The sequence below is a fragment of the Phaenicophaeus curvirostris genome, chromosome 9, assembly GCF_032191515.1.
Source record: "Phaenicophaeus curvirostris isolate KB17595 chromosome 9, BPBGC_Pcur_1.0, whole genome shotgun sequence".
Taxonomy (NCBI): domain Eukaryota; kingdom Metazoa; phylum Chordata; class Aves; order Cuculiformes; family Cuculidae; genus Phaenicophaeus; species Phaenicophaeus curvirostris.
Genome location: NC_091400.1, coordinates 32,820,672 through 32,844,566, shown reverse-complemented (window position 1 = coordinate 32,844,566; position 23,895 = coordinate 32,820,672). Strand labels below are relative to the sequence as shown.

Genomic DNA, 23,895 nt, shown 5'->3' with positions numbered 1-23,895 from the left:
GATGCACCGACATGGCAGGGAAAATTGATGATGATGAGGGAAGTCCATCAGGTTGCACGCTGGCTCCGCAGATTGATGGCCTCCACAATGAGCCACACATAATGGCCAAGTTCAGGCTGCGGTGGCCAGGAGCTGAAAGGCAATAGCCATAAATAAGCTGGGGAAACGAGGGGAGGCAGAAAGCTGGCAGGGGTGAATAAATACTCCCACCGTAGCGGGGCTAGGAAAGGCAACGGGAGAGGGATTGCAGCACCAGAGCAGGATGCAGCCCACATTGTAGTGGAGATGCTGCCACAGAGGCAGCTTCTTTGGGGCCTCCACATTCAATAACACTGAGTGAGCAGTGTTAAAAACCACCACACAAACCCACGGTTGACTGCTGAAGGGGATATGACACACACCCTCTCCCAAAACACATTGGAGGGTCAAGAGTAACTGAAGGGACTTAGTACAGGGGATCGTAGGGTTATAAGCTCACTGTCACCAAGGCTCCAGCTCAGTCTGACACTTCCCCATCCCACCCGCAAGACCTTTATCCCAGCAGGTTTCTCCAGGACTAAGCTGGGTGTCTGGGCTTCCCTCATCACCTTCCTCAGCCAAAAGTACCAACCTCAGGCTTTTTCTCCTTTCAGTCATTGCCCACCAATATTTCCCTCGTTGTCCCCCATCTGCTTCATTCAGGCCAGCTTCTTCTCCAGCTTAAATAAGCCCTTTACATTTTGTTTTGGTGTCTTCTCTCTTTCTCGCCTCTGCCGTTTTGTCAAGAAAAACCTTGCCCAAAGAGCCGCTGTGATTTACTGCAGCGTTAACAAATGTTGGAGCTTGGGAGCCTTGTAGGAACCGCTCGCTGGCAGCCTGCCTGGACAAACATACTAAAAGTCAACCCTGGCGTGGATACTTGAGGAATTAGTGTCCATACAAAGATGCATTAAATACTGGGAGAAAGACAGGGGGATTTTTACAACAGAGGCTTGAAAGCTTCCTCAGGGCTGTTTAACATATGGCGCTTCTCCTCTGCACCTGCTCTGCAGCCCCTCGTGAGAGCAGCTCCCAGCTCCCTGTCCTTGTCACCAGACCCAAATGCCGCTTGAGCTGTATTTCCCGATGGGCACTGCCTGTCTGGCAGGGGCTGAGCCCACATACCAGGTGGGGTTGTGTGCGTGTGTTTAAACTGTTTGGTTTTTCTTCAACCCCCTCTGCACAACGTGCATGGTGGGCACGCGGTAGAGCAAGCTCTGCGCAGCCAGGCAGGTTCCCCGCTTGCTGCCACAAATTTACTTTTAAATGCAATAAGGAGCGGGGGGTGAGGGAGTGGAAATCCACAAATCCAACTTTTTGCTCATGAAATCTCTGCATTCAGCTCAGTCACAGGGGAACACATCAGATCCAGGGTACCCAGGCAGAGAGAACCATTGGGGAACCAGAGACACATTGACCAATATAACGATTTTTAAAAACTCTCAGCATTCCCTCGGTGGCTGCCAGCATCTCTCTCTCCCTGCCTGTGTTGGCTGGACCACTGCTACAGGCAGGCTGGGCCAGCCGCACATCCCACACAGCCCCGCTGCTCTGCTATCATCATTTACCCAGATCCCAAGCGCTGCATTATTTTGTGTGCATGTCGCATGTGTTTTAAAGGTTAATTCCTCCTCCGGTACCTTCTGCTTGACAGATTTGTCCAGCATCATCCACACCATAGAAAGCAGTCCTGGGCCAGGAAAGGCACACTCAGCCTTGCAAATCACAGCCAGAAGATGTTCCTTGGCCACTGCCAAATTTCCAAAACCCTAAAAACAGAATTTAGAAAAATATCATGTCCTAAAATAAAAAAAAAATAAATAAAATAGCCCTTGGGATTCTCAATAGAACAAAACATTTTTCCCAAGCAAGTCCATTTCCATATACGCACTGCCTGGCTCTGATGAGGGTTGGATGGGGAAGGCTCTGGAAAGGCGGTTATACAAACAGGCACACTGTAAATCTCCTGCATTAAGTGGGATATCACAGCCCACAGTAATTTAGCAATTCATCATGTCCACCCAACTGATACGATGTTACCCTAGTTTACCTCTACATCCTGCCTCCCATGGGAGCTCACTGGGAATGGAGGGATGAGCTGCTGGGAAACTCTCCTGGCTATTCACGTAGATGGTAGGAAACCAACGGAAATCTGGAGGTCACTGACCAGGCAGTGCCTTGGCAATGCTCCTTCTCAGGGGAACACACATGTTCCTTACCCACTGTCCAAGAGAACTTTCCCATTTCCACTGACCATGGTGAAAATGCAGGAGCCCAGCAGATCAGGTTGGAGAAGGGCTGCCCAGCCTGGCCACCAGGTCTTCATCCCACAGGGACCTTTGTCCACTGGATTCTGCAAGCCACCGCAGCCACACTCACACACAACCTACACGTGTTGTTCTGTGTGCAAAGGGCAGGCTTTTTACTACAGGTGAGGACCTCAAACTGTGGTCAGAAATGGAATGGAAAAGAAAAGTCATTACACACACATCCTCACCAAGCAGGGCCAGCAAAGGCAAAGCCATCCTGCTTCAAGCTTGGACCTCACAGGCTCACCCCAGAGGTTTGCCACCACAGCAGAAGATCCAGACAGAAGGTCCCACCTGCCCTCTCCCTAGCACCTGTGACCTCACATCAGACACAGCTTGACATTCATTCGAGAAGAGAAAGCTCCAAGGAGACCTTATAGTGACCTTCCAGTAATTGAAGGGGCTACAAGAAACCTGGGGAGGGACTTTTTACAAAGGCTTGGAGTGACGGGACTTGGGGCATTGGGTATAAACTGGAGAGGGGCAGACTCAGTCTAGACTTAAGGAGGGATTTCTTCACAATAAAGGTGGTGAGGCACTTGCACAGGTTGCCCAGGGAAGCTGCGGCTGCCCCATCCCCGAAGATGTTCAAGGCCAGGTTGGATGGTCCTTGGGCAGCCTGATCCAGTAGGATGTGTCCCTGTCCATGGCAGGGGAACTAGATGATCTTCAAGATCCCTTCCAACCTAAACTATTCTATGATTCTATAATTCCCAAAACCACATTGGCTGGACTAAACCCTCTCCTCCCCAACCCCAGAGGCTTTTCCCCACCCAGGCTCTTCCTACTGAGAAGCTGCTCCTCCATCAGGTGGCTGCCAAGGATCCAGGAAGGAGCTTTAACCTTCAAACCAGCCAGGGCGTAAGAAGCAGAGGGACCTCCTGGAACAGCCCTTCAGCACCCACCTCAACGAAGCTGGAGCAAGGGACTGCTATGCTCTACCCCCAATCTTGTGCTCTCCCAACACCAGGCTGGAGACAAGAAAGAGGGACCACCCCCGGGCTGGGCTTAAATAGAGCCAGCCACAGGTGTTGTGATGCCCCAATTAAGGCCAATTAGTGCCCCCGACACAGAGAGAAGCAAATGCAACCTACTCCAGGGATCCTGCCCCTGCTGTAGCTTATCCTCGGGGTAGGGGGCTCCCAGGACTGTCTGCTTCTGTGTTGCGCATACCTGTTGCACTGTATTTCACTGTGCCCTGGTCACTACTGCACCCAGCCCTGCTGGGCAGTTAAATCCAGTGCAAGATTAGTTATTAGGCTACGGTTTTAATTTGCCTGTTGCCAAAGCATAGACCGAAACTCATCTTTGCACTGCAGAGCATTCACCAGCAGACTGAGCCTGTTGCAGTAACCGTAGGGCAGGGATTCAGGGTGAAAAGCACCTTTATTTCGCTCAGCCAGGCAAGTAAGGCTCAGCTCGGGTACGAACTGAGTCCTGACACACAGGGAAAGTTCTCTGGGCATGCTTCCTGCTGCAGGAAGCCCCGGCACCACTGTGGGGCCAGCAGCTCTTCCCTCGGCTGTGGATTTTAAGCCTGATCCCAGCCAGATCCAACATAACCAAAGCCACCTCTCTGCCAAGCCCAGGCTGCAGAACCTTCGACAAAGCCCACGCTGTTCTTCACTTTTCCACCAGCGCCACGTATATCACTGGGCTCCCATCTTGGCTTTTTTGTAGGAGATGGCCTCACGATGAATGGATCCCTGTTTCGTCCTTGTCATGGGATGAGCTGGGGGGTTTCAGCCTCTGCAGCACTTTGTAACTTGGGATTTTATTAGCCCCTGGCTTCTCTGATTCCGAGAAGCTCTAAAAAGAGACTTTGACTTCTAGAGTCTGGTTTTTTTTCTTTGGGAACTAAAATACCTTTCTTCATTGCAAAGAGCACAGTAGAGTTACAGAAAAACGGTGGGGAAGGAAATAGAAGTAATTAGGGAGAATTACTGGAATGCACAGGACCTCTCTGGGAGCATCCCCTGTGAAGGAAAGGAGTTTCCATCCCATCTCAGGCAGCCAGAAAAAGTCTCTGGCTGGCCAATAGGCATTTCTCAGGCTTTCGGGGACACGTTAAAGCCTCTCCACAGGGACTCAAGGCAGAAGTGCCATGGGGAGTCCTTGGCAGAGGCTTGATGCAGCCTGCTGCTGGCTGCTCAGCCCCAAACCCCAGCTCATCAGCTTGTCAGAGCCTTTACAAGCCCCTAAACTCCCATAGAGCAGGAGCAGAGCCATTTAGTCCAGGTGAAAAAAACATTTTTGTGTTGAAAAGAAAAAAAAATCTACTTAGGAATGCTGACTGGAGTTAATAAACTCAAGAAAGTCATCCAAAGAGTAATAAGAGTTGAGATAGGACTCTAACTTCGATTTTAGTACAAATACTAGTTCAAATATTTGTTGCTGTGCGTTATTGGCTGAAGTACACCCTTACTAATCTCTTCTTTCCAAGCCATGAAGGTTTTAAAACCCTGCTCAGTGGGCTGGCCCGTGGAGCTCTGCCATGGTGGGAGCCCATCCCACGTTGCTCTGGTGGAGGTCACACTGTTTGGCCTCAGAGAGCTGGGCCCCGCGGACAAGTTTTTTTTTTTTTATATCTAATTTTTTAAAATTTGTTTATATATAAAAAGATTTGGGAAAGCAATCTGCCTTCTGGAAATATGAAAATGCTGGGCCAGCCCCTGCCTGAGCAGTGACCCTCCAAGGAGTCCTACAGAGCGTTGATGTGCTGGGGTATCGCAGGGGACCAAGGATAGGAAAGGTGCTTTACACCAAACTAGCCTATAGCAAAAAAAATTATAGAGGTTGCTCCTTGAGCCCTCTTCAGGCCTTGCCAATCCCTGTTTCCATCGGTGAGATTTTCCTGCTAGGGGTTACACCAACAGTAATCAAGAAGCCACGGGGGATCCCTGGTCTGCGTTTTATAGGGGTGACCTTGTTGGGGTGAAAAGTACAGGGGGAGCAGCAGGGCAGGCGGTGCAGCCCCCTCTCCTCCCACCTGCTTGTCTTCTTAATTTGCTTTCTGCAAATTCCTGCTTCTGCAGCAAAACCGCATCATCATCCCAGCCTTACTGAGGGGAGTGGATTGGGTGTGATAAGGGGAGATGAGAATGGAAGATGAGATTTGGCAGCAGAGATGCGCCGTGGTAGGTGTGGGGAGACAAGGAGGGGTTTGGACCGCTGCAGCCCTGCTGCTGCTTGTTCCCGTGCCATTTGCAGGCAAATGCAAAAGGGAGTTGGAAAAACGCTGCCCATAAAGTCATCTTCTCCCAGTTTTCTCTCTGAGGAAAAGAACAGACGTGGGCCAGATGCTGCCTTCCCACAGGAGCCTCCAGAGCAAAGCAAAGCAGGATGGACAGATAAGTGACAGCACCATCAGGGAGCAAGCTCAGGTGAGCAGCCACAAAAGATGAATTTCACTGGTGCTATATGTAATGCATAATTTCCACTCCCCCAGGCACCTCCTCCAGGTTTTCCCCCCCTCTCCAGCAGCAGAGCTCGTTTCTGCGTGGGCCACCTGCTTGGGAATAGTGCAAATGCAAAGAAAAAGAAAAAACACCCAAGCAACTTGTCCAAATAATAAATAACTGGTGAATAAGTAGCTTAAGAAGCACGCAGGGAGCTGTAAGCGATCTCACTCGGCCCCTCCAGTGACAGGTACAGCCAGGACAAGCACATGGCATGGACCTTCAGATCAGGAAACAGTCTAAATCGAGTTTCTCCCCTGCAGTAACCCAGGCTGCTTCCTGAGATATTATTGTTTTCCTTCACCCTCTTGATGTATTGTCCTGTAGCCTATTCGGGGTTTCCCAAAGAGTGCCAAGAAGCTGCTGACCATGACGCACCAGCCTGTTTTTAGGCTGCCGGCAGCAGCTCCTTCCTGCGGGGAGGAGGGAAGTGTAGCCGCCCCAGGGCTCTCCAGGGTTCCCCCACCTTCTGGGGAACCAGATGCATTATTTTTTAACGCCATCAGGGGTGAGAAAAATAACGATCTAGGGGAAAGAGAATGATGAGCAGTGTCTCTGTGGCCCTGTGAACTGCGTGGAGCTGTCTGCAGAGCAGAGACCACCGTGCTGCTCCAAAATGTAAGCCATCCCCTGCGTTTTCCTGGATTCAGCCAAATAAAACAGGGGTTGGGGAGGAGAGAAAAAAAGACCAGGCCATACCTTTCCTCAGACTGGTTCCCAGGCAGTAAAAATATCTTGGAACCGTACCTGGCTTCACGGCTCATCCACTGACGCAATCAGGTTGTTGGCCAAGGCAGTGGAGAGCTCACCTGCATTGCCTGGCTTTGTTTTCCTGTGGGGTAGTTTTGGGGGACCCTAGCTCTCTGGAAGCAGTAGCAGAAGGTGTTGGAGTATGCAAATTAACAGCATTCTCCTCCAGATGATCCCATGGACCCCTTTCTCCTCCTCCTCGCTGCCCATCGCCTGTTTGTGGCAGTGGCGTTCCCCTGCAGACTCCAAAAGCTCCCCTGGGTATCCTATGCCCAGGGCAGCATTTTTCCAAGCATCTCTCCAATTATATATATGTCAGCAGCAGTGAGGGGAGGAGAGCAAGAAAAAAACGTTTTGTGCGTATCTGTCTGTTTGCACATCATTAATTCTCTCTGGGGAGCCCCAAAGCTCTTTCATCTGCTTTTCACTAAGTTTAATTTAGGAAGGCTTTTGGGTGCAAGTGCGGTCAGGGAAAGGCTAAGACACACTGGGCTTTAGCAGATGACTGAGGAGGAATTTCAGCAGGCAACAGGAAAGCTCTTTCCCCGGCTGGGAGGCATCCAGTCAGGACAGAAACAATCCTGGCTGCTTCACAGTCCCATGTTGAATACGTTTATAAAAGTGAGATGAATAGATGTTTACTTGCAGGAAAGCGAAGAACGGAAAAAGTTATCAACGCCATTGTTTGCTGCGAGTAATTTCATCTTCTCTCATCATATGATGCATTAAAAAAAAAAAACAAAGAAAATAAAACTGTCCTTTCTTATTTAACATCACATACAGGCAGGTACGAGCGTCTATGTAGCTGGGTTCACCCCTGGGCAGCCCCGAGGGCTCAGTTTGATCCCACCCCGTGGTAGAGCCCATCACCTTTACATTGCTTTCTCTCTCCCAGCACCTTGCGGTCAAGAAGACCTGACCTGAGCCCTGCTTTTACAGCTGAGCTGCCCCTCTGTGGCTGCATTTATGAGGCTGACAGCTCTCTAATTGCTGGTTATGAAACACCCTGCCACCACTCAAAGTGTAAAATCTCAGCTAGGTACCCTCTCTAACCTGTGCTGGCGGCAGCAGGGCTTGCCCAGGCGTTCCCCTGACACCTCGGTGGGACTGGGGGCTCACAGGGAGGATGTCAATGTCAGAGTAGCAAGAGATCGAATACCTCCTCAAAATAGTGCTTTTGAGGCATAAGTTGTGGTTTGTCCTTCTCTGCGATTTCCCGGTGAAGGGTCCTTCCCAGCCTGATCCACGGTTTCCCATCGGGATCTTTCAGAGGCCAGGCATGACCCAGCATTGCCTTTCCTCACATCCCCCTAGGACTGATGGCAAACACTGCGTGCCCAAAGCCCGGCATCCTGGCCCATGTCCGGCCAAGGCCAAGGGCACGGGGTCCCAGCACCACCTCCTGGCAATCCATCGCTGTGCACTGCCCGCACACCCGCTGCGGCCAGCAATCCCCCAGCAAGCCATGGGGACCACCCAGAGAGAGAACCCTGGGGCTGTGCAGACCCCAGCCTTTCTCGTGTCTATCCAAGCTTGGATATTTTCCCCTTTCCCGGCATCACAGCCAGCCCTGAGATGGCTGCAGGCGCAGGACCCCCAGTTGCATCCCCCAGCGAGCAGCAGCTGCCTGCTAACGGGGTGAATAGCGGCGCAACTCGCCCGAGAGGCGACCGAATTTAATTTGAGATGAATGGGCACCTCCCTGCTGCCCATGACATTTTCATTGCAGGCTAACAAGGGGAGAAAAATCCAATTAGGTGACAAAGGGGGACCCTAATCGGCCGTGCAGCCCGGCGCGGGGCAGCCAGGATGGCGCGGCATCCCACGGGAGAGCAGGGACAAGACCCTGGGAAAGCAAGAAAACCCTCCAAATAAATCCTCTTGTGACATCACGAAGGCCAAACCGCAGGATGGCAAAGCTGCTGACACGCACTCAAGAAAACCAGTTACAAAGACAGTTGATATTTACACCACCGGTGTCCCATCACCAAGTCTCCCAAGTCACTGAGATAAAGTTCAAGTGGCCCAAAGTGAGCCAGGCAGGGCAGGGGCACCTCCCAGATTTGGAGTCTGAGGGCAGTGTGGGTAAATAACCTGCAGGCAGGAGCATGCTGCTTCTGAAGGAAAATGCTAATAAAATTTGTCTGACTCCTTCTAGAGCATTCACCTGCCACCAAGTATTCAACAAAACCCAGTTCCAGGAGCAGGTGAGGATGAGCCACCTCAGACTTTATTCCTAGAGGAGCTTTTTTAAACCACAAAAGCTTTTGGCTAACCCTGGGTTGCGTTTTTTCCAGCAACAGGTGCCCTTTCACAGCTTTAATGAGGGCAGCCAGTGGTACCTTTTATCTCCAAGTTCTGGTGCCTAAAGCGAGGGGTGATTGATGATGGGACCCCGCGCAAAGAAAACCCCCTCCTGCCCAAATGCTAGGACATCACGGGATGCTGCGAGGGCATAGCAGCACAGTGGGAAAGGTGAGGGGGGGCACGCTCATAAATAACAGCTGGGTTTTAAAGGAAGGGTGATAAATGTGAACACTGCACTCCCTCAGGAATTATTAACACCGGGGGAGGCTGAAACCTTGGCTTTGCCCCGGGAGCCAGGCTGTGCAGTGAAAACCAATGGGCGGGAGTGGGCAGGGGCAGCAGATGGCCAGGGGAGGAAGGGGTCCAGTTGGGAGTAGGGGGTCCCCACTGGCACAGCACAGGAGGCTGTGGCAGGGTACGGTGGCTACATCTCCCCTGGAACACAGCTGGACCACGTTGGGGAAAGCCTCCCCTGTGTCCTCTCCTCCCTGGAGCCCCTCAGGTGGCTCCAGCCGCAGCTCCAGGTGGCCACCAGTGAGTATTGACCCAGCGCTATCTCAACTCCCACCTTATCAGGGCAAGGGCCAGATCCAGGCACCAGCACCTGCCCCATTAATCTTCCCCCTGTCCCACAGGCACGACATCTCGGTGGCTGAAACAACCTGCCTTGGGAGGGAGCGGGATGGCTCAGGCCACTGGTGCTGGGGTTCTGGGAGTGACGGATTCGTAGCTGGGAAGTGGCTGGGGACAGGTTTTATTTTTCCCTTTAGATCCTGCCATTGCCCCTGCCCTGGAGAGCCAGGGCAGGGGCAATGGCAGGATCTAAAGGGAAAAATGGAGCGTGGGCAGGCAGGTGCCTTTATACCTGGGCATATTGATGTCAGCACTTTCCACAGAAATTTGGGGATGTGGTGCCCTGATGAAGAGAGGAAATGAGATCCACTTGCGTACACAGGATGGGAAGGGAGGGGGTGATGATATCCCTACAATTGTTATCTTAAATCAGGAGCTTAGCCTGAGCAAGGAGCCCATGCTTCACCCACATCCTTCAGGGTGAAGAGGAAGAGGGATCCACTGCTGCCGCACCAAGTATAGGCAAAAAAATCACACCTGGGGCCCCGGGAGAAGAAGGTAAAATCTCACAGCTCCAGCTGAAATGAAAGCAAAAGGCAGTGTTTTTTTCACAGCTGCAACCTTCCCTGGAGGTGTTTAAGGCACAGGTGGATGAGGTGCTAAGGGGCATGATTTAGTGTTTGATAGGAATGGTTGGACTCGATGATCCGGTGGGTCTCTTCCAACCTGGTTATTCTATGATTCTATGATTCTATGAACTGCACAACAGGCTGCCAGACAATGCAGCCAGAATTGTCCACAGGGACTATTAAACACAAAACCTGTGTGTGTCCCTTAGGGAGGGAAGATCCATGCTTTGACTTGGGCAGGAGTTGCAGTTGATAATGGAGCAGGGAGTGATTGAGGTGCCTCATCCCCACCACCCTGCTCTCACCCACCCATGGGGGGACCAGCAACGGCTCGTCGGAAAAACTCATGTCTCCTTCTCACCCTGGCCTGGGCTTCCAGGGCCATCCTTGGCCAGAAAAAAAGCTGGAGAGGCAGGATGACCTGAGAAAAGCCAACACCAAGCTTTTGCCACAAAACCCACTCAAGGACACCATGCGTCCAGGAATAAAAAAGATGCCATGGGTATTAATCAAGTTCCTCCTTCTCCATGGAGAGAGAGCATCACTAAAGAGTCTAAGCAGGGAAGGGTCTGACTTTTCAGCCAGGGATTTGGATTCACAAGCATTGAACCTTCTTGGAGGTTACTTAGCATGGTCTAGCCCGGTTCCAAATACAAGTGCACGTTGATTTATCCTTGTCTTCTCGCTATGGAACACCAAAGCAATGATGTGCGCCCAGTGGGTCTCATTAGAAAGCAGGGCTTCTGCATTGGTCATGTGCTGCAAAGCCTCTGGGTGGAGGAGAGGACACTGGGGAGAGCAGCCACTGTTTGGTTGGTGCTTTTGCCCTCTTCTTAAAAGCCGATTAAGCCCTCAGGTTACATTTCCTTTGACACATGAAAATCCAACTCTTTTGGCAAAGGCACCACATGAACCACAGGCAGAGCTCAAAAGTGTCTTTGGGGCACAGGAACCCGGCACTGTGCCCCCTCCTGCCCTCCCCATCTGGGCTGTGCAGACAGGATGGAGTTTCCCCCTTCCTTACACAAACTTGGGATATCCTTTCAGCTATTGCTTTTTTTTTTTTTTTTTGTATTGATTTTTAAAAGGGGGCACTGCGGCTTTAAAGAGCTTCCCAGACTTGCCTTTGTGACCGGAGGAGAGGGTGGAGTGGTGGCGGAGGTAGGGACCCAGAAGAATGAAATAAAGAGAAGTACAACAAAAAGAAGTTAAGAGTGTGAGTGACAAGTTTTCGGCAATAGGCTTCAGCCCCTGTGGGGTCGTTTGGGCAAAGAATGGCAACAAATGAACAAATGAGCTGGATTTTCATGCTTGGTGGACGGTGAATGAATAAGCATCTTTTAAAACCCTATCAGGAACTCTTTGGATTGTCATTATAGCTGGGAGGAGGGGGGGAAAGGCAGACTTTTGAGGGCTGACCATGTGAAAGAATCCCGATTCTTCGCCTTTTCTCTGCCAGCAAGCGTGGCTTCACCGAAACGCGCGGCAGTGCGGGAGGACGGGTGTGCAGCCGAGCATCCTGCCACAGCCTGGCACAAAGGCAGCTCTGGGGGCCACCAGGGCATCCCCATGCACATCGCAAGGGGCAAGAGGGTCTGCTGCACTTGCAGAAGCCCCGCTGGTTCCCGGTGGCACTGAGGGGACAGGCAGTGGTCTGCAGCCCCAGCTGCTGCCTCCTCTTCCAGGAAACCTGACTGCAATGTCAGACAATGTGAGAGGGCAGGAGGCAACTCACTTAAAGCCGTATTTAGAGCGCAGAGTGGAGGCCTGAGGTCAAAGGAATTGCCCTGGGATTATGGGAATCACCTTCATTTGCTCACCAGCCTTCAGACACGAGGGAGCCTGCCAGGAGCAAGGAGGAGGGGGATGAGTCTGTGGTTAAGGAAGGAACCCTGGTGTTTTCCCTTCTGTGGCCCTGGCAATGAGCCTGGCCTTTCTAAGCCATGCAAATAATTTTCACCTGTTTTCAACTGTTTTCTATCCTCATTTCTCCATTTTAACCTTAAGCAGAACAGACCATTGGTGGAGCAGTTGCAGGAGATTCTGCATTGGAGGCACATTTGGAGTTTACTAAATATCCCTACAGCCAGAGTTCAGCACTAAAATGCAGCTATGGAGGAGAGGGAAGGTTCAGGAGGAGATAGGTTTAAAGCCTCCTTATTTCTATAATAGAGAACAAGGTGGTTGAGTCACCATCCCTGGAGGGGTTTAAGGGATGGGTGGATGGATGAGGTGCTGAGGGGCATGTTTTAGTGATTGATAGGAATGGTTGGACTCAATGATCTAGTGGGTCTTTTCCAACCTTGTGATTCTGTGATATCACATATTCAAAAATCTTCTTGTCTAAAGAGGAAGAGACATAAAGCTGAGTGCTGAGGGCATTAAAACATCAGCTTGTAGCAAGGGGGTCTCCCCTGGCTGCAAAAATAACTTGAGTCTCCTTTGTGTGGGATTTGAGAAACCAAACCTGGCAGTGCCTAGCCTAAGCTTGTTTGCAGCCCATTGCCTATAAGTACGCGAGGGCACAAGTCTGCATCTCTGGAACGGTCGTGGTCCCAGCGGCCACCTGTTTCTTCCACATCAAAAAGTCCGGAGGCCATTACAGCAGCCGCGGTTATAAAGGCTGAACACTGGCGCTGGGACAGCCCCGTCAAGAGAAATGAGACCATCATGCACTAAACATAGAGAAAAGATAAATGGAAAAGGAGTCTTTCAGTCTTCATTATCAAGTTTCCATGGGTTTGCCAAAACCATAGCAACCAGTTCAAGCAATGATTAACCTAATAATGTGGAGGCAAAGAAAAAAAAAATGCATTCAAGCCCCTAAAGAAGTCACTAGTTCTCCAGAGGTAGTAAATCCGCTTCGCCCTCCCCCCCCCACCCAAACATATAGCCCCATGGCTGGAGGACCAGAAGCATCCTACGCCTTCAGAGAAAAGAATCTGAAATGCAGTAAACCCCGGTAAAGTGACCACTTTCCAAAACTGCAGCTGAATAGACATCTCTTGGGACTTTTGTAATAACTGCTCTTCACGGGGCTTTCAGGCTCTTCTTGCCCCTTTTCTTGGCCATATAGACTTCAAGCTGCTTTGGCAATTTTTTGCAAAAATGCTACTTTTGCAGACTCAGTGAGTGTGTTGTTATCCTCCTCAGTCTTGTGGCACTCACAGATAGCTAGGGCAAGGTGTTACCTCCCATAGGGAGATATCAGAGTATAGCTGAACTAGCAGGGAAAACATTAAATGATTTTATCACCCAAATAATCATGGTGTTTTGCCTGTGACCACACACAGAGGCCTTGGAGCACTTTGCAGACTGTTAGAGTATGAAAACAATACACGATTCAGCCAGAAAAGGGGGGGAAGGGGGAGGAATACTATTAGGTCTTTCATTCTGCCTATCTGATCTACGACACAGATAGATCACGTTCAGGACTATAACAGTACACACAGAGATAGGCACACACTGCCTTTTCCTAGTCCTCAGCCTTAACCCCATGGCCAGCAATGTGAATATTGCTTCTCAAAGCAATGAACAGGCAAAGTAGTGGGGCTCTGCGTGGATGAATGAGTCCCAGGAGGCAGCAGAAAGAGTAGATCTCCAAAAACACTCAAGTAGAAAGTGAGACCAGCTCACCTTGCTTGCCAGCACTGGCACCATGGTGCCCTTGCTCCCTTTTCTCAGGTGCCAGGGGCACCTGCAGCTCCTTTCTGTTGGACAGTTTGTTGACCAAAGCTGGATCAGGTGCACAGGAAGACATCATCGGTTCTCCAGTCTCCACCAAGCCCCATGTATTTTCTAAGCTGCAAAGTGTGTGTTTAACACCGGGGCCAAGCTGGCCTCTCCCTTCACTGCAGGACTGGGTGACGTTGTCCACAGCCCATCTGAACATGCAGCACATGCTAGCCTGGCCCAAGTCTAACAAATCCATGAAGAGACGCACTGGGAAGGGATCCACACTGGGAAGGGATCTGTACTGGGAAGGGATCCACACTGGGAGGGGATCTGCACTGGGAAGGGGTCTGCAGTGGGAAGAGATCCACACTGGGAGGGGATCTGCACTGGGAAGGGGTCTGCAGTGGGAAGGGTTCTGCACTGGGAAGAGATCTGCATTGGGAAGGGGTCTGCACTGTGAAGGGATCCACACTGGGAAGGAGTCAACACTGGGAAGGTATCAGCATTGGGAAGGGTTCCCACTGGGAAGGAGTCTGCACTGGGAAAGGAACCACACTAGGAGGGGATCTGCACTGGGAAGAGATCTGCATTGGGAAGGGATCTGCACTGGGAAGGGGTCCGCACTGGGATGGGATCCACATTGGGAAAGGGTCTGCAGTGGGAAGGGTTCCACGCTGGGAAGAGACCTGCATTGGGAAAGGGTCTGCATTGGGAAGATATCCATACTGGGAAGGGGTCAGCATTGGATAGGGGTCAGCACTGGGAAGGGATCCACACTGGGAAGGAGTCTGCTGTGGGAAGGGTTCTGCACTGGGAAGAGATCTGCATTGGGAAGGGATCCACACTGGGAAGGCGATCCACACTGGGATGGGATCCACATTGGGAAGGGGTCTGCAGTGGGAAGGATTCCACGCTGGGAAGAGATCTGCATTGGGAAAGGGTCTCCATTGGGAAGATATCCATACTGGGAAGGGGTCAGCACTGGGAAGGAGTCAGCACTGGGAAGGAGTCAGCACTGGGAAGGGTTCCCACTGGGAAGGGGTCAGCTCTGGGAAGGGGTCAGCTCTGGGAAGCGGTTCCCCACCGCCCCGTGCCCGGCTCGAGGCTGAGCGGGGCGAGCCCCGCGCCGCCGGCCTCGCGTTCAGCACCATGGCCAGAGCCCGCGGCGCCGCTGCGGGACGGGGGCTCCGGGGCCGCCCCGCACCGCGCCCCCCGCCCCGCATCCCGCCCCGGGAGCAGAGCGGGGACTGGGGGGGATGGAGAGGGCTGCCCCCCCCTCCTCCCCCGGGGATCCCGTACCCGCTCGGGCTTCCCTCTCGCCTCTTTCGTCGCGGTGCGGGGAGGGGAGGGGGTGTTTGTGCGCGCGCCTTTGTTTCCAGTACCCAAATTTCTTTTGTTCTACAAATTGCCTCAATAGCGTCTCTTTACCGCGGGCTCGGCTGAGAACAATTAGCATCACAATGAGCTTTTGGCCTCGCGGGCCGCTTTGTCTAGCGAGCGCCTCCCCGCTGGGGCAGCGCGGAGAGGGGAGGTGACCCGGCCGTAAATCTCCCAGCTACAAATTGAGACCCTGGGAGGAGAGGGCCGGGAAAGGCTCGAGGGATTCACGAGGCTTCTCTTCTTGCCCTGGCGTTGAGAGGGGTCGCTTTTCCCAGCCCTCGCGTTTCTAACAAGCCTGACCTCCCTCCCTCCCTCCTCGGCTGGGGTCGGGCTCGGGCAGCGCCGCCCGGGGACCCGCAGCGCCCCGGGAGCCGGAGTTTTCTGCTCTCTGACACCACCAAAAACACCTCCAGGCTCGCTAAAAATCCACCTGCGCGAAGGAGCCGGGCGCACCTCGCCGGGACGGGGCATCCCACGGTCCCTCCCTAACCCTGCGGGAAAAGGGGAGCCTGCAAAGAGAGACCGGGTTAAAATTCGCGCGTGGGTCCAGGCAGGCGCGCACAAGCGCAGGACCGCGCCGCTCTGCGCTCTCCGGAGCTGCTCCTCCCCACGCAGGGGAGCGCATCTTGCACCGAGGATGCTGTCCCCGCACATGAGGGCTGGCGCTGCCCTCGCCGGCGCAGGCTGCGCGCGATTTTTAAATCCCCTCGCTGGGGAAAACAAACAAACAAACAAAAAAAAAACCAAAAAAAAACCCCACACAACCACGGCGTCGCACAGATCCGACCTCAGCACAGTTTATTCTCCTCTTCTTCTTCAAGAAAAGCAAAATACAGCCGCGGCTCGCCTTCCCGGTACAAACAGCTGGACCGCGGCTGCCAAAATACTCTTATATACAAAATATATATTTGTTACGAAATATAATCAATAAATACCGATAGCGACGAATTAATATAATTTACCGTTTCCGAGTACAAAACCGTGATTTGCGCGCGTCCGCCTGCTCCCGCGGCGCTTCGGCCGTGCGGGACGGGGCGGGGGGCGGCGGGGGGACCCCCCCTCGGCCCCGGCGGCCCCCCGAGGGCCCGAAGCGGGGGGGCAGCAGCCGCCGGTGGGTCAGAGGAAGGCGGGGAAGGCGGCGGGGCCGCGGCGCGGGGCGGCGGGCGGCGATGCGGCGGGGCAGGGCGAGTCCCAGGGCGCGGGGGAGGCGGCGGCCGGGGTTGCGGGGGGGGGAGGCGGCGGCGAGGGGGGCTCGGGCAGGCTCTGCTCGGCCAGCCGGAGGCTCTGGGTGAGCGCCCAGATGTAGTTGTGGGCGAAGCGGAGCGTCTCGATCTTGGTGAGCTTGGCGTCGTCGGGGAAAGTGGGCAGGACGCTGCGGAGCGCGTCCAGGGCGGAGTTGAGGTGGTGCATGCGGTTCCTCTCGCGGTCGTTCGCCTTCATCCGGCGGCTCCTCTTCTGCTTGCCCAGCGGCCCCTCGCCCCGCGCCTTGCCGCGGCCCCGCCGCCCCTTGCCCTTCCTCCGCGGGGCCAGCCCGGAGCGGGACGGCGAGGGGCCCCGGCCGCCCGCGGAGCCGCCGCCGCCGCCGGCCGCGGAGGGGCTGCCCTCGGCGTCTCCGAAGTAGGACTGCCCCTCTCCCGGCGAGCGGTCGCTCTGCGGGGCCATCCTACCGAGCCGAGCCCGCGGGAGGCTGCGGGGCAGGAGAGAAGCTCCGGCTCCGCGTTCCCGCTGCGCTCTCCCCCTCGAGGCGCAGGGCAGGGAAGGCTGCGCGGCCGGCACACGACCGCCGTTAAGCCCCTATATATATAGGGCGGCGGACAATGGGGATTCCCCCGCCCGCACCCACCCCTTGGCACGCTTTTATCTTATCGGCCCGGCGGGAGCGTGCCGGGCTCGGCACCGCCCGCGGCCCCGGCCTCGCCACGCGAGACCCCAGCGCGTCCCTCCCCCCTCCCCCCCCGGCCCCCCACCCCGCCCTCTCCCCGGGACGGGACCCCCGCGGGGACCCGGCTTGCGGGGAGGCTCCCGGAGACCCCGCGCCCCGGGGGAGCTCGAGGAGGCTCTGCCGGGCCGGGCGGGGTCCCCCCCGGTGCGCCCCGCGGGGTCTCCCAGCGCCGCTCCGGCTCCGCTCCCCTTGGCGGAGACGCACCCGCCTTCATCCTCCCACCGTCCCGGCGCCGCGGGGCGCTACCAGGACCCCCCTCCGCTGCCGAGGGGACCCTGCCGCCCCCCGCGACCCCTCTCCTCGCCCTCGCAGCGCGGGGGACGGCCCCGAGCCCCCCGCGCCACGGCCGCAGCTCCTGCGGGCGCCGGGAGCCGGCGCGGGTGGATGGAGGGGGGGGACCCGCCGTTCTCCTGCTCCCCCGCGCCTTGTCTTTACTATCTCCAGGAGAACTGGGGCTGAGTCCCGCGGGGGACAGCCCCCTCTCGACCCTCGGCCGCCCCGTGGCCCGCCAGCCCGGCGCTGGGCTCGGGGAGACCCGCTCCGCCGCGGGGGCTCGGTGCGCAAAACGTGCCGGGGACCTTTGCGCACGGGCAGCGGCGGGCGGCGGGGACCGGCCCGGGCCCGGGGCTCCGCTACCCGGCGGAGGACGGGAGGCTGGGAGCGGCGGGGCAGGGCCCCTCCCGCACGTCTCGTGGCCCCCGGAGGCTCGGGCAGGGCCGCCGGGAGGGCGCAGCCCCGGCGGGGCGAGAGCCCCCCGCTCCTTCCCCAAAGCCGGCGCGGCGGAGCCCGGTCGGGGATCCCGGCGCCGGGAGCGGCCGGAGCGGCTCGCCCTGCCCCGCAGCGGTGCGGGAGCGTCTGCCCCGGGCCGTGCGGGTCCCCAGCCCCGCGGGACGGGGCGGTGCGGGGCCGTGCGGGGCGGTGCGGGGCCGTGCGCGCTGCCTCTCCAGGAGCGCGGCGCGGCGGGTCCCGCTGCCCGGCGGCGGCGGAGCTCGGAGGGCGGGGGAGCGGGGCCGAGGGGGCCCGGCGGCTCGGCAGCCCCTTCTCGAGGGGCGGCTCGGAGGGCAGGGGACGATGAATAGGAAGGGCCCGGCGTGGTTTGTTGGGTTTTGTGTTTTTTTTTTCTTCTTCTTGCGTCTGTGCAATTGGATGACAAAAAAAATCTGGCGAGCGGGTTTCCAAGCCTCAGACTGCCCACTTCAAACGTCCTTCAAACAAAAGCTGAAGAGGAAAAGAAAGCCCCACCTGGTACCGCTGTTTGCTATAATAATAATAAATAGATTTCGTTTAATAAATAATTACAAGAGATTGTAAAGTGGAGTGCTTTGGGAAGCATTAATCATGGGGCTGGGGGCAGACATCACCTGCTGGCAAACAAGACAACTTTATTGTTAAATCACCTTCCCACTGCCACTTTCCGATAACTCCCTCCTGTCGCCACAAAGCCCGGCCGGGTATGTTTACTCATAGTTAGCATAACAAGCACCATATTACCACAAATGTGATAAAAATCCGCGGGGGCACCGCTGCGGGCTCCCGCTCACACCTGGCCGGGCGGCCCCGCTGCGGAGCTGGCACCCAACGGCCCTTCCAGGAGGGGCCCTTCTGCCGTTTACATTGGCCTAGTTCACGCTGCTTTATAACAGGTTTACTGCAATCCCTATCTCCCGGCCCTATTTGTCTTATTTTATTGAAAACATATGGTAACCAGCCCGGCCCGGGCGCATCTCTCGCCTGCCAGGCGTCGGGGACGGTGTTTTGCGAGCCGGGGCTCGGCCGCAGCGCTGCCGCTCACCGGGGGCCGTTTGCTCGGGAGAGGGGAGGGAGGAGAAGGCTGGACCCGCTCCCGACCCCTCGTCCCCGCCCCAGGCCGGGGGGCAGCCCCGGGGCGGCGGGGCGGGCCGGGCGGCGGGGGCTCTTCCCTTCCCCCGTTCCCCCCCGGGCGGGGATGCTCAGGGGGTACCGTGATTTGCCGTGCCATATGTCGAGCGGCTCGGAGGAGCGCAGCCCTTCAGAGAGGGAGCAGCTGCTGCCCCAGCCCTACCTTACCCAGCGCATAATACCTGGGAGCCGCAGCCCCGCGTCCCCCGCTTTGAGAGGGCAGCGCGCTGCCTCTGTTTTGTGACTTTATTGTGGCGCCCAACAGATGCACGCCTGCCCCTCCTTGCCCCTCGTCCCGGTGCGAGCGCGCTGCTCGGGACACAAGGAGCACAGATGCCAGGCGCAAGGTGCACCAGATGCCCCGCTTTGTGAATTCAAACAATATTTCTCCCTTCCTCCTCCCCCCGCCTCCCTCCGCTTCCGACAAGAGGGAGAGGAGAACGGCCGCAAAAAAACCCCCCACACTAATAAATATATATATATAAAGGAAAAAAAAAAATAAGAGAAGAAAGCAGCGCCGGGAGCGCACCCGACGGGGCGCACGGCCAGGCGCAGCGCTGCGGCCACGGGGAGGGAGCCAGAGCCAGCCCCGGGCAGGGAGAGCGCAGAGCCGTGGGGACACGCCACCGCGGTCCTGGGAAGGCAGAGGGAGCCGGGCCCGGGCAGGTGGAAGCGTAGAGCCATGGGGACATCCCACCGCGGTCCCGGGGATGGAGAGAGGGAGCCGCCGCGGGAGAGCGCAGAGCCGCGGGGACATCCCCCACAGCCCCGGGGATGGAGAGGGAGCCGGTCCCGGGCAGGGGGGGCGCAGAGCTATGGGACATCTCTTCGCGGTCCTGGGGATGGAGAAGGAGCAGGTCCCGGCCAGGGACTGCTCAGAGCCATGGGGACATCCCACCGTGGTCCAGGGGATGGAGAGGGAGCTGGTCCCTGCCAGGGACTGCTCAGAGCCATGGGGACATCCCACCGTGGTCCAGGGGATGGAGAGGGAGCTGGTCCCGGCCAGGGACTGCTCAGAGCCATGGGGACATCCCGCCGTGGACCCGGAGAAGCTGCCGGGCAGGGGCCGGGGATGCCAGCCGAGGAGCCTCCTCCGGAAATCATCTAGCGAGTGCACAGCTGGGAATGGGCAGGGTGGCAAAGGCTGCTTGAGAAAGATGGCAAAGCCCATCTCACCACTGTAAATCTTCCCACCTTCTGTGGCCAGTGTCTGGCACGAGAGAATGAGTCCAGAGCAACCAGTAAGAGCACTGAGGTCTTGGCTAGCAAGAGCTCTCCCCAGCGTGGACCAGGACTACTGGAAAGGACGCCCACCCCTTGGGTGACCCTCCCCATGGAGACAAAGTGAGCTCTGCTGAAGCCCGAAAGAGCTGCACAAGGAGTGACCTCTCACCAAGGTCAGAGCCCCTTCCTGCCATGGACAGTGTGGCCACAAATCCCACCAGCTGCAAATACCAGTTCCCTCTGTAATGATCTAGCAACCCTTGTCCTCTCTGCGCTGCAGAAATCTGCCTCAATAGCCTGATCCATGCCAGGGCTGATGGGTTTTCCTACAGCTGGACTCTGCACCTCATGTGATCCAATTTAGGAGAACTGGGGGGCTGATGCTACTGGGGGGCAGGAAGGGGAGAAGCCCTGATAGTGCACAGGGAAAGGAAGCTCAAGAGTTTCTAGGGTGTAATCTCACTCTTCTCTGTACTTGTGTGCCCTTAAAGCAGCCCGAGAGGCTTCATAAGGCTGCAAGAGCAGACAGCTGTTCTGACACTGAAACATATTCAGGATCAGAATGCAACAATCTCGAGCATAGCAAAAACCTGGATTATCTCTGGATAGGAGAGGGGAAAGGAAAAGAAATATCATGGAAAAGAAAGTCAGGGAACAAATAACATGAACAAAAGAGTCAGTTGGATAATGGGCTGATGCCTACAGGTGGGTGCAGTGAAACCTGTAATTTGAAAGTACTTACCCAACTATCCGAACATCGGCCCAGGTAAGCATAGCCAGTCCTCACCTCTCTGGGAGTTGGTCACCTCCCACCATCCCCAGTTCTGCCAGGTTTGCTCCCTTCTCCACTTGTAAAAAGGTTTCTGGTGAGATTTTGCAGAAGCCACTAGCACCACCGCATTCCTCTGATGGTTGAGTGAAACTCAACGGGGGCTTAACAGGTGTCCACCCTTAACTCATCAACAGCCCCAATGGCCCAGAGTAAGCCCACACTTGTGTATCTGCCAGCACAGCAGTCTGAAAGAATAACTGTAATTAGGATTTTACTGTCTCAACAGCCACAGTTCAACAGGAGGAAGCCTTCATGGCATGGTGTCTCCTGCACTTGGACTTCACCAGCTGGCAGTGGTTGGCTTCAGCTACCAGTTGGACAACACAGGCTTGAGGCTCCCGTATTCATTTGCACCAACCTTCCTTGGGCCGTCAAGAAGTGGTCATGGACCGTGGAAATGCTGATCTCAGACTGCCAGCTTCCTGACTGCTGCTTCTCTCCTTTAAGGCCAAAACTCAAACTTCTAGCGTTTTGACGCACGGTGAGGTTATAAACAGTGCAGACTGGCCATGTTGGGTTGCTCTGAAACTCCTCACCCTCAGCTGCCCACCGAGCAGACAAACGGTGCTTCCTGGCCTCTGAAAACAGTCAGAGGTATGATTTCCTCTTTGATTTAGAAATCCCGTCGGTCAAATGCTGAACGTACCAGAAGGCACCAGAGCTGGCTCTTGAGAAGTAAAAACGTTGCTGAAAGCCGAGAGTCTGGGAGGAAATTCCCCACCTGGCCAAGAAACAAGGGCAGACGTGTCCCAAGGGACTCACGCACCACCATCTCTCCCCAGATCTTCATCAAATCCCACAAGACAAGACAGAGTGAGATGTGAGGGCTTTGACTCTTGCTTCACAAACTGATGTTGCTGCCAGTGGCTGGTATCCCTGCTCAACCTGCTGCTGGCTGGGGAGACAGCATAAAGGTGCCGTGTGGATGTTTTGCCCACTGGCCTTGCGACCCACGCAGGACAGATCACATTCCTCCCACCACCATTCCCAGATGTGCTGTACACATCTGGCAGCCTGCAGTGCTCTAACAGCAGTTCTAGTACTGACAGTGCCGGGGGGTGAATTCAGTTTGCAGCCCAAGCAAAAACCCAAGCAACGCCTGCTGCCTTAGCTCACCTGCATGCACCCTCAACACAAAACCCCATCCCCTCCCCAACCATCCCTGAACCGGCCTTGTTTTCCCAATTCCTCTCTTTTTCCAGTCTCAGGAAGAGACTTACTTCCCTCAGTCTTGGGCTTGCCATACTCTCGCTCCCATCCGCATATCTTCGCATCCCTCTGCTGGCACGCCTTGCAGCCTCGGCACCTCATCCCACCTTCTCCCTGCTATCCCACCTTCTCCCTGATATCCCTGGCCATCTACACACACTCCACCCCAGCTCCCTGTGTTGTACCCCTCTTCCAACCCTTCACCCAGCACTGGTGTCCATCTACTGAGTCCCTAACTTTTGAATCAGAGCCTTCTCCTGCCCTGCACTACCACAATGCTGAGGAGAACAGAAGTTTATGTCCAGAAGGGGTCATTTTCTTCCTTGAATCAAAGTTTGTAATGAACCTGGGGAGCACGCAAGTCAACAGCCCCTCCTGTCAGCCCATGCCAGGACCTCTGGAAACGTGGGCAGCCAGCTTGACTTCTATATCTCAATGAGAAATGATGCATTTGCAACAAAAAAAAAGGAAAACACACAAACAAACAAATCCTCTGGATATTTTCACACAAAAGGTTGCACAATAGTAACACATCATTTTAACTGGAGCCCAGACAAGTTGCAGCCAAGCTGTATCTGTTCTTGCCAATGTGATTTTGGTGAGCCACGACCAAACCTTATGCCAACAGGTTCTAACAGTGGGAGAAATGCAGTGATCTCATGGCAGGTAATAGCAGGGAAACCTCAGAATGTGCATCCACTTGGGTCCATCCGGAGCATTTCAGAGAACCTGTGGCTATGCCAGTCCTCAGCTGCAGAGAGGGGAGCATTGCCAGCCATGCCCACACAGCTGGGCTTGTGACCAAGGCTGCAGGGATGGGGCTTTCACCCGTAAAATCCCTCGGGGATGGAGACCATCCTCAGCCACCCCATGAAGCATGGCCAAATCCTTTGAAGCCACGCGCCAGTCTGAGCTGGATCCAAACCTACTGCAGGTCTGCGGCACAGTGCTGGCACTGAAGACGTAGCGGGCACAGGAATGTCATCCCCCACATGAACACACATGTCCAGGGATCCCAGCAGCTTCCTGCGTTTTATCAACACCATTATCAGATTCCTTTATTACTCTATTTCTTCAAACCTACTGCAGCTCCCTCGGACACCCTGCCCCAGCCACCCCTAGCAGCTCCCGGGTACCAGCACCTTTCAGGGGGCATCTCTGGCTCCAGCAAAGAACTCACGCTCAGGGACATCATCCCACATCCCCTCCTTGTCTGATATCCTCTCATCCTGGGGACTACACCTCCCTCCCACCCCCACCCCCCCAGCTCTTGACCAATCCCCCCCATTTTCCACCATCATTTAAGTTTCAGAAGTAATTTCTTTTTTCTTTTTTGTCCTTTTTTTTTTTTTTAAAGCAAACCATCTACCATATGTTCTCCCCTGAAAGGGGTAATTGTTAACAGATCATTAAAACACCGTGGCAAGTGCTCTGAGATTCCTTCCCTTGGTCTTACACATTATCCCGTCTCTGTCACCCTTTCAATGCGGCTTTGAGGGCTCTGCTTTTCTAACTTCCTTCTCAGGGGAGAAAAAAGAAAAAAAGAGGAGAGAAAGAGCCACTAAAGTGACCCTCTTCACAGCTCTCCTCCTTGCTTTTCAATGTCTTTTTCCACATCCAACAATAATCTGGGCAGGGGGCTGGTCTGCTGCTGCCACTGGGCTGGGGGCAGCAAGGCTGCATCCTGCCCGGTTCCCAGGACACCTGGGTT

General features: G+C 55.2%; 1 protein-coding gene across 1 annotated transcript; it reads right to left on the bottom strand.

Moving 5' to 3' along the window:
• Positions 1–16,215: 16,215 nt before the first annotated feature.
• NEUROG3 (neurogenin 3) lies at positions 16,216–16,761 on the bottom strand. Its single transcript, XM_069864387.1, has one exon. The coding sequence runs from the start codon at positions 16,759–16,761 to the stop codon at positions 16,216–16,218; it is 546 nt and encodes a 181-aa protein (XP_069720488.1).
• Between the last annotated feature and the right edge of the window lie 7,134 nt (positions 16,762–23,895).

What these genes read in the sequence shown, in the direction of transcription:
- NEUROG3 (XM_069864387.1), bottom strand. Translation starts at nt 16,761, where the DNA reads ATGGCCCCGCAGAGCGACCGCTCGCCGGGAGAGGGGCAGTCCTACTTC.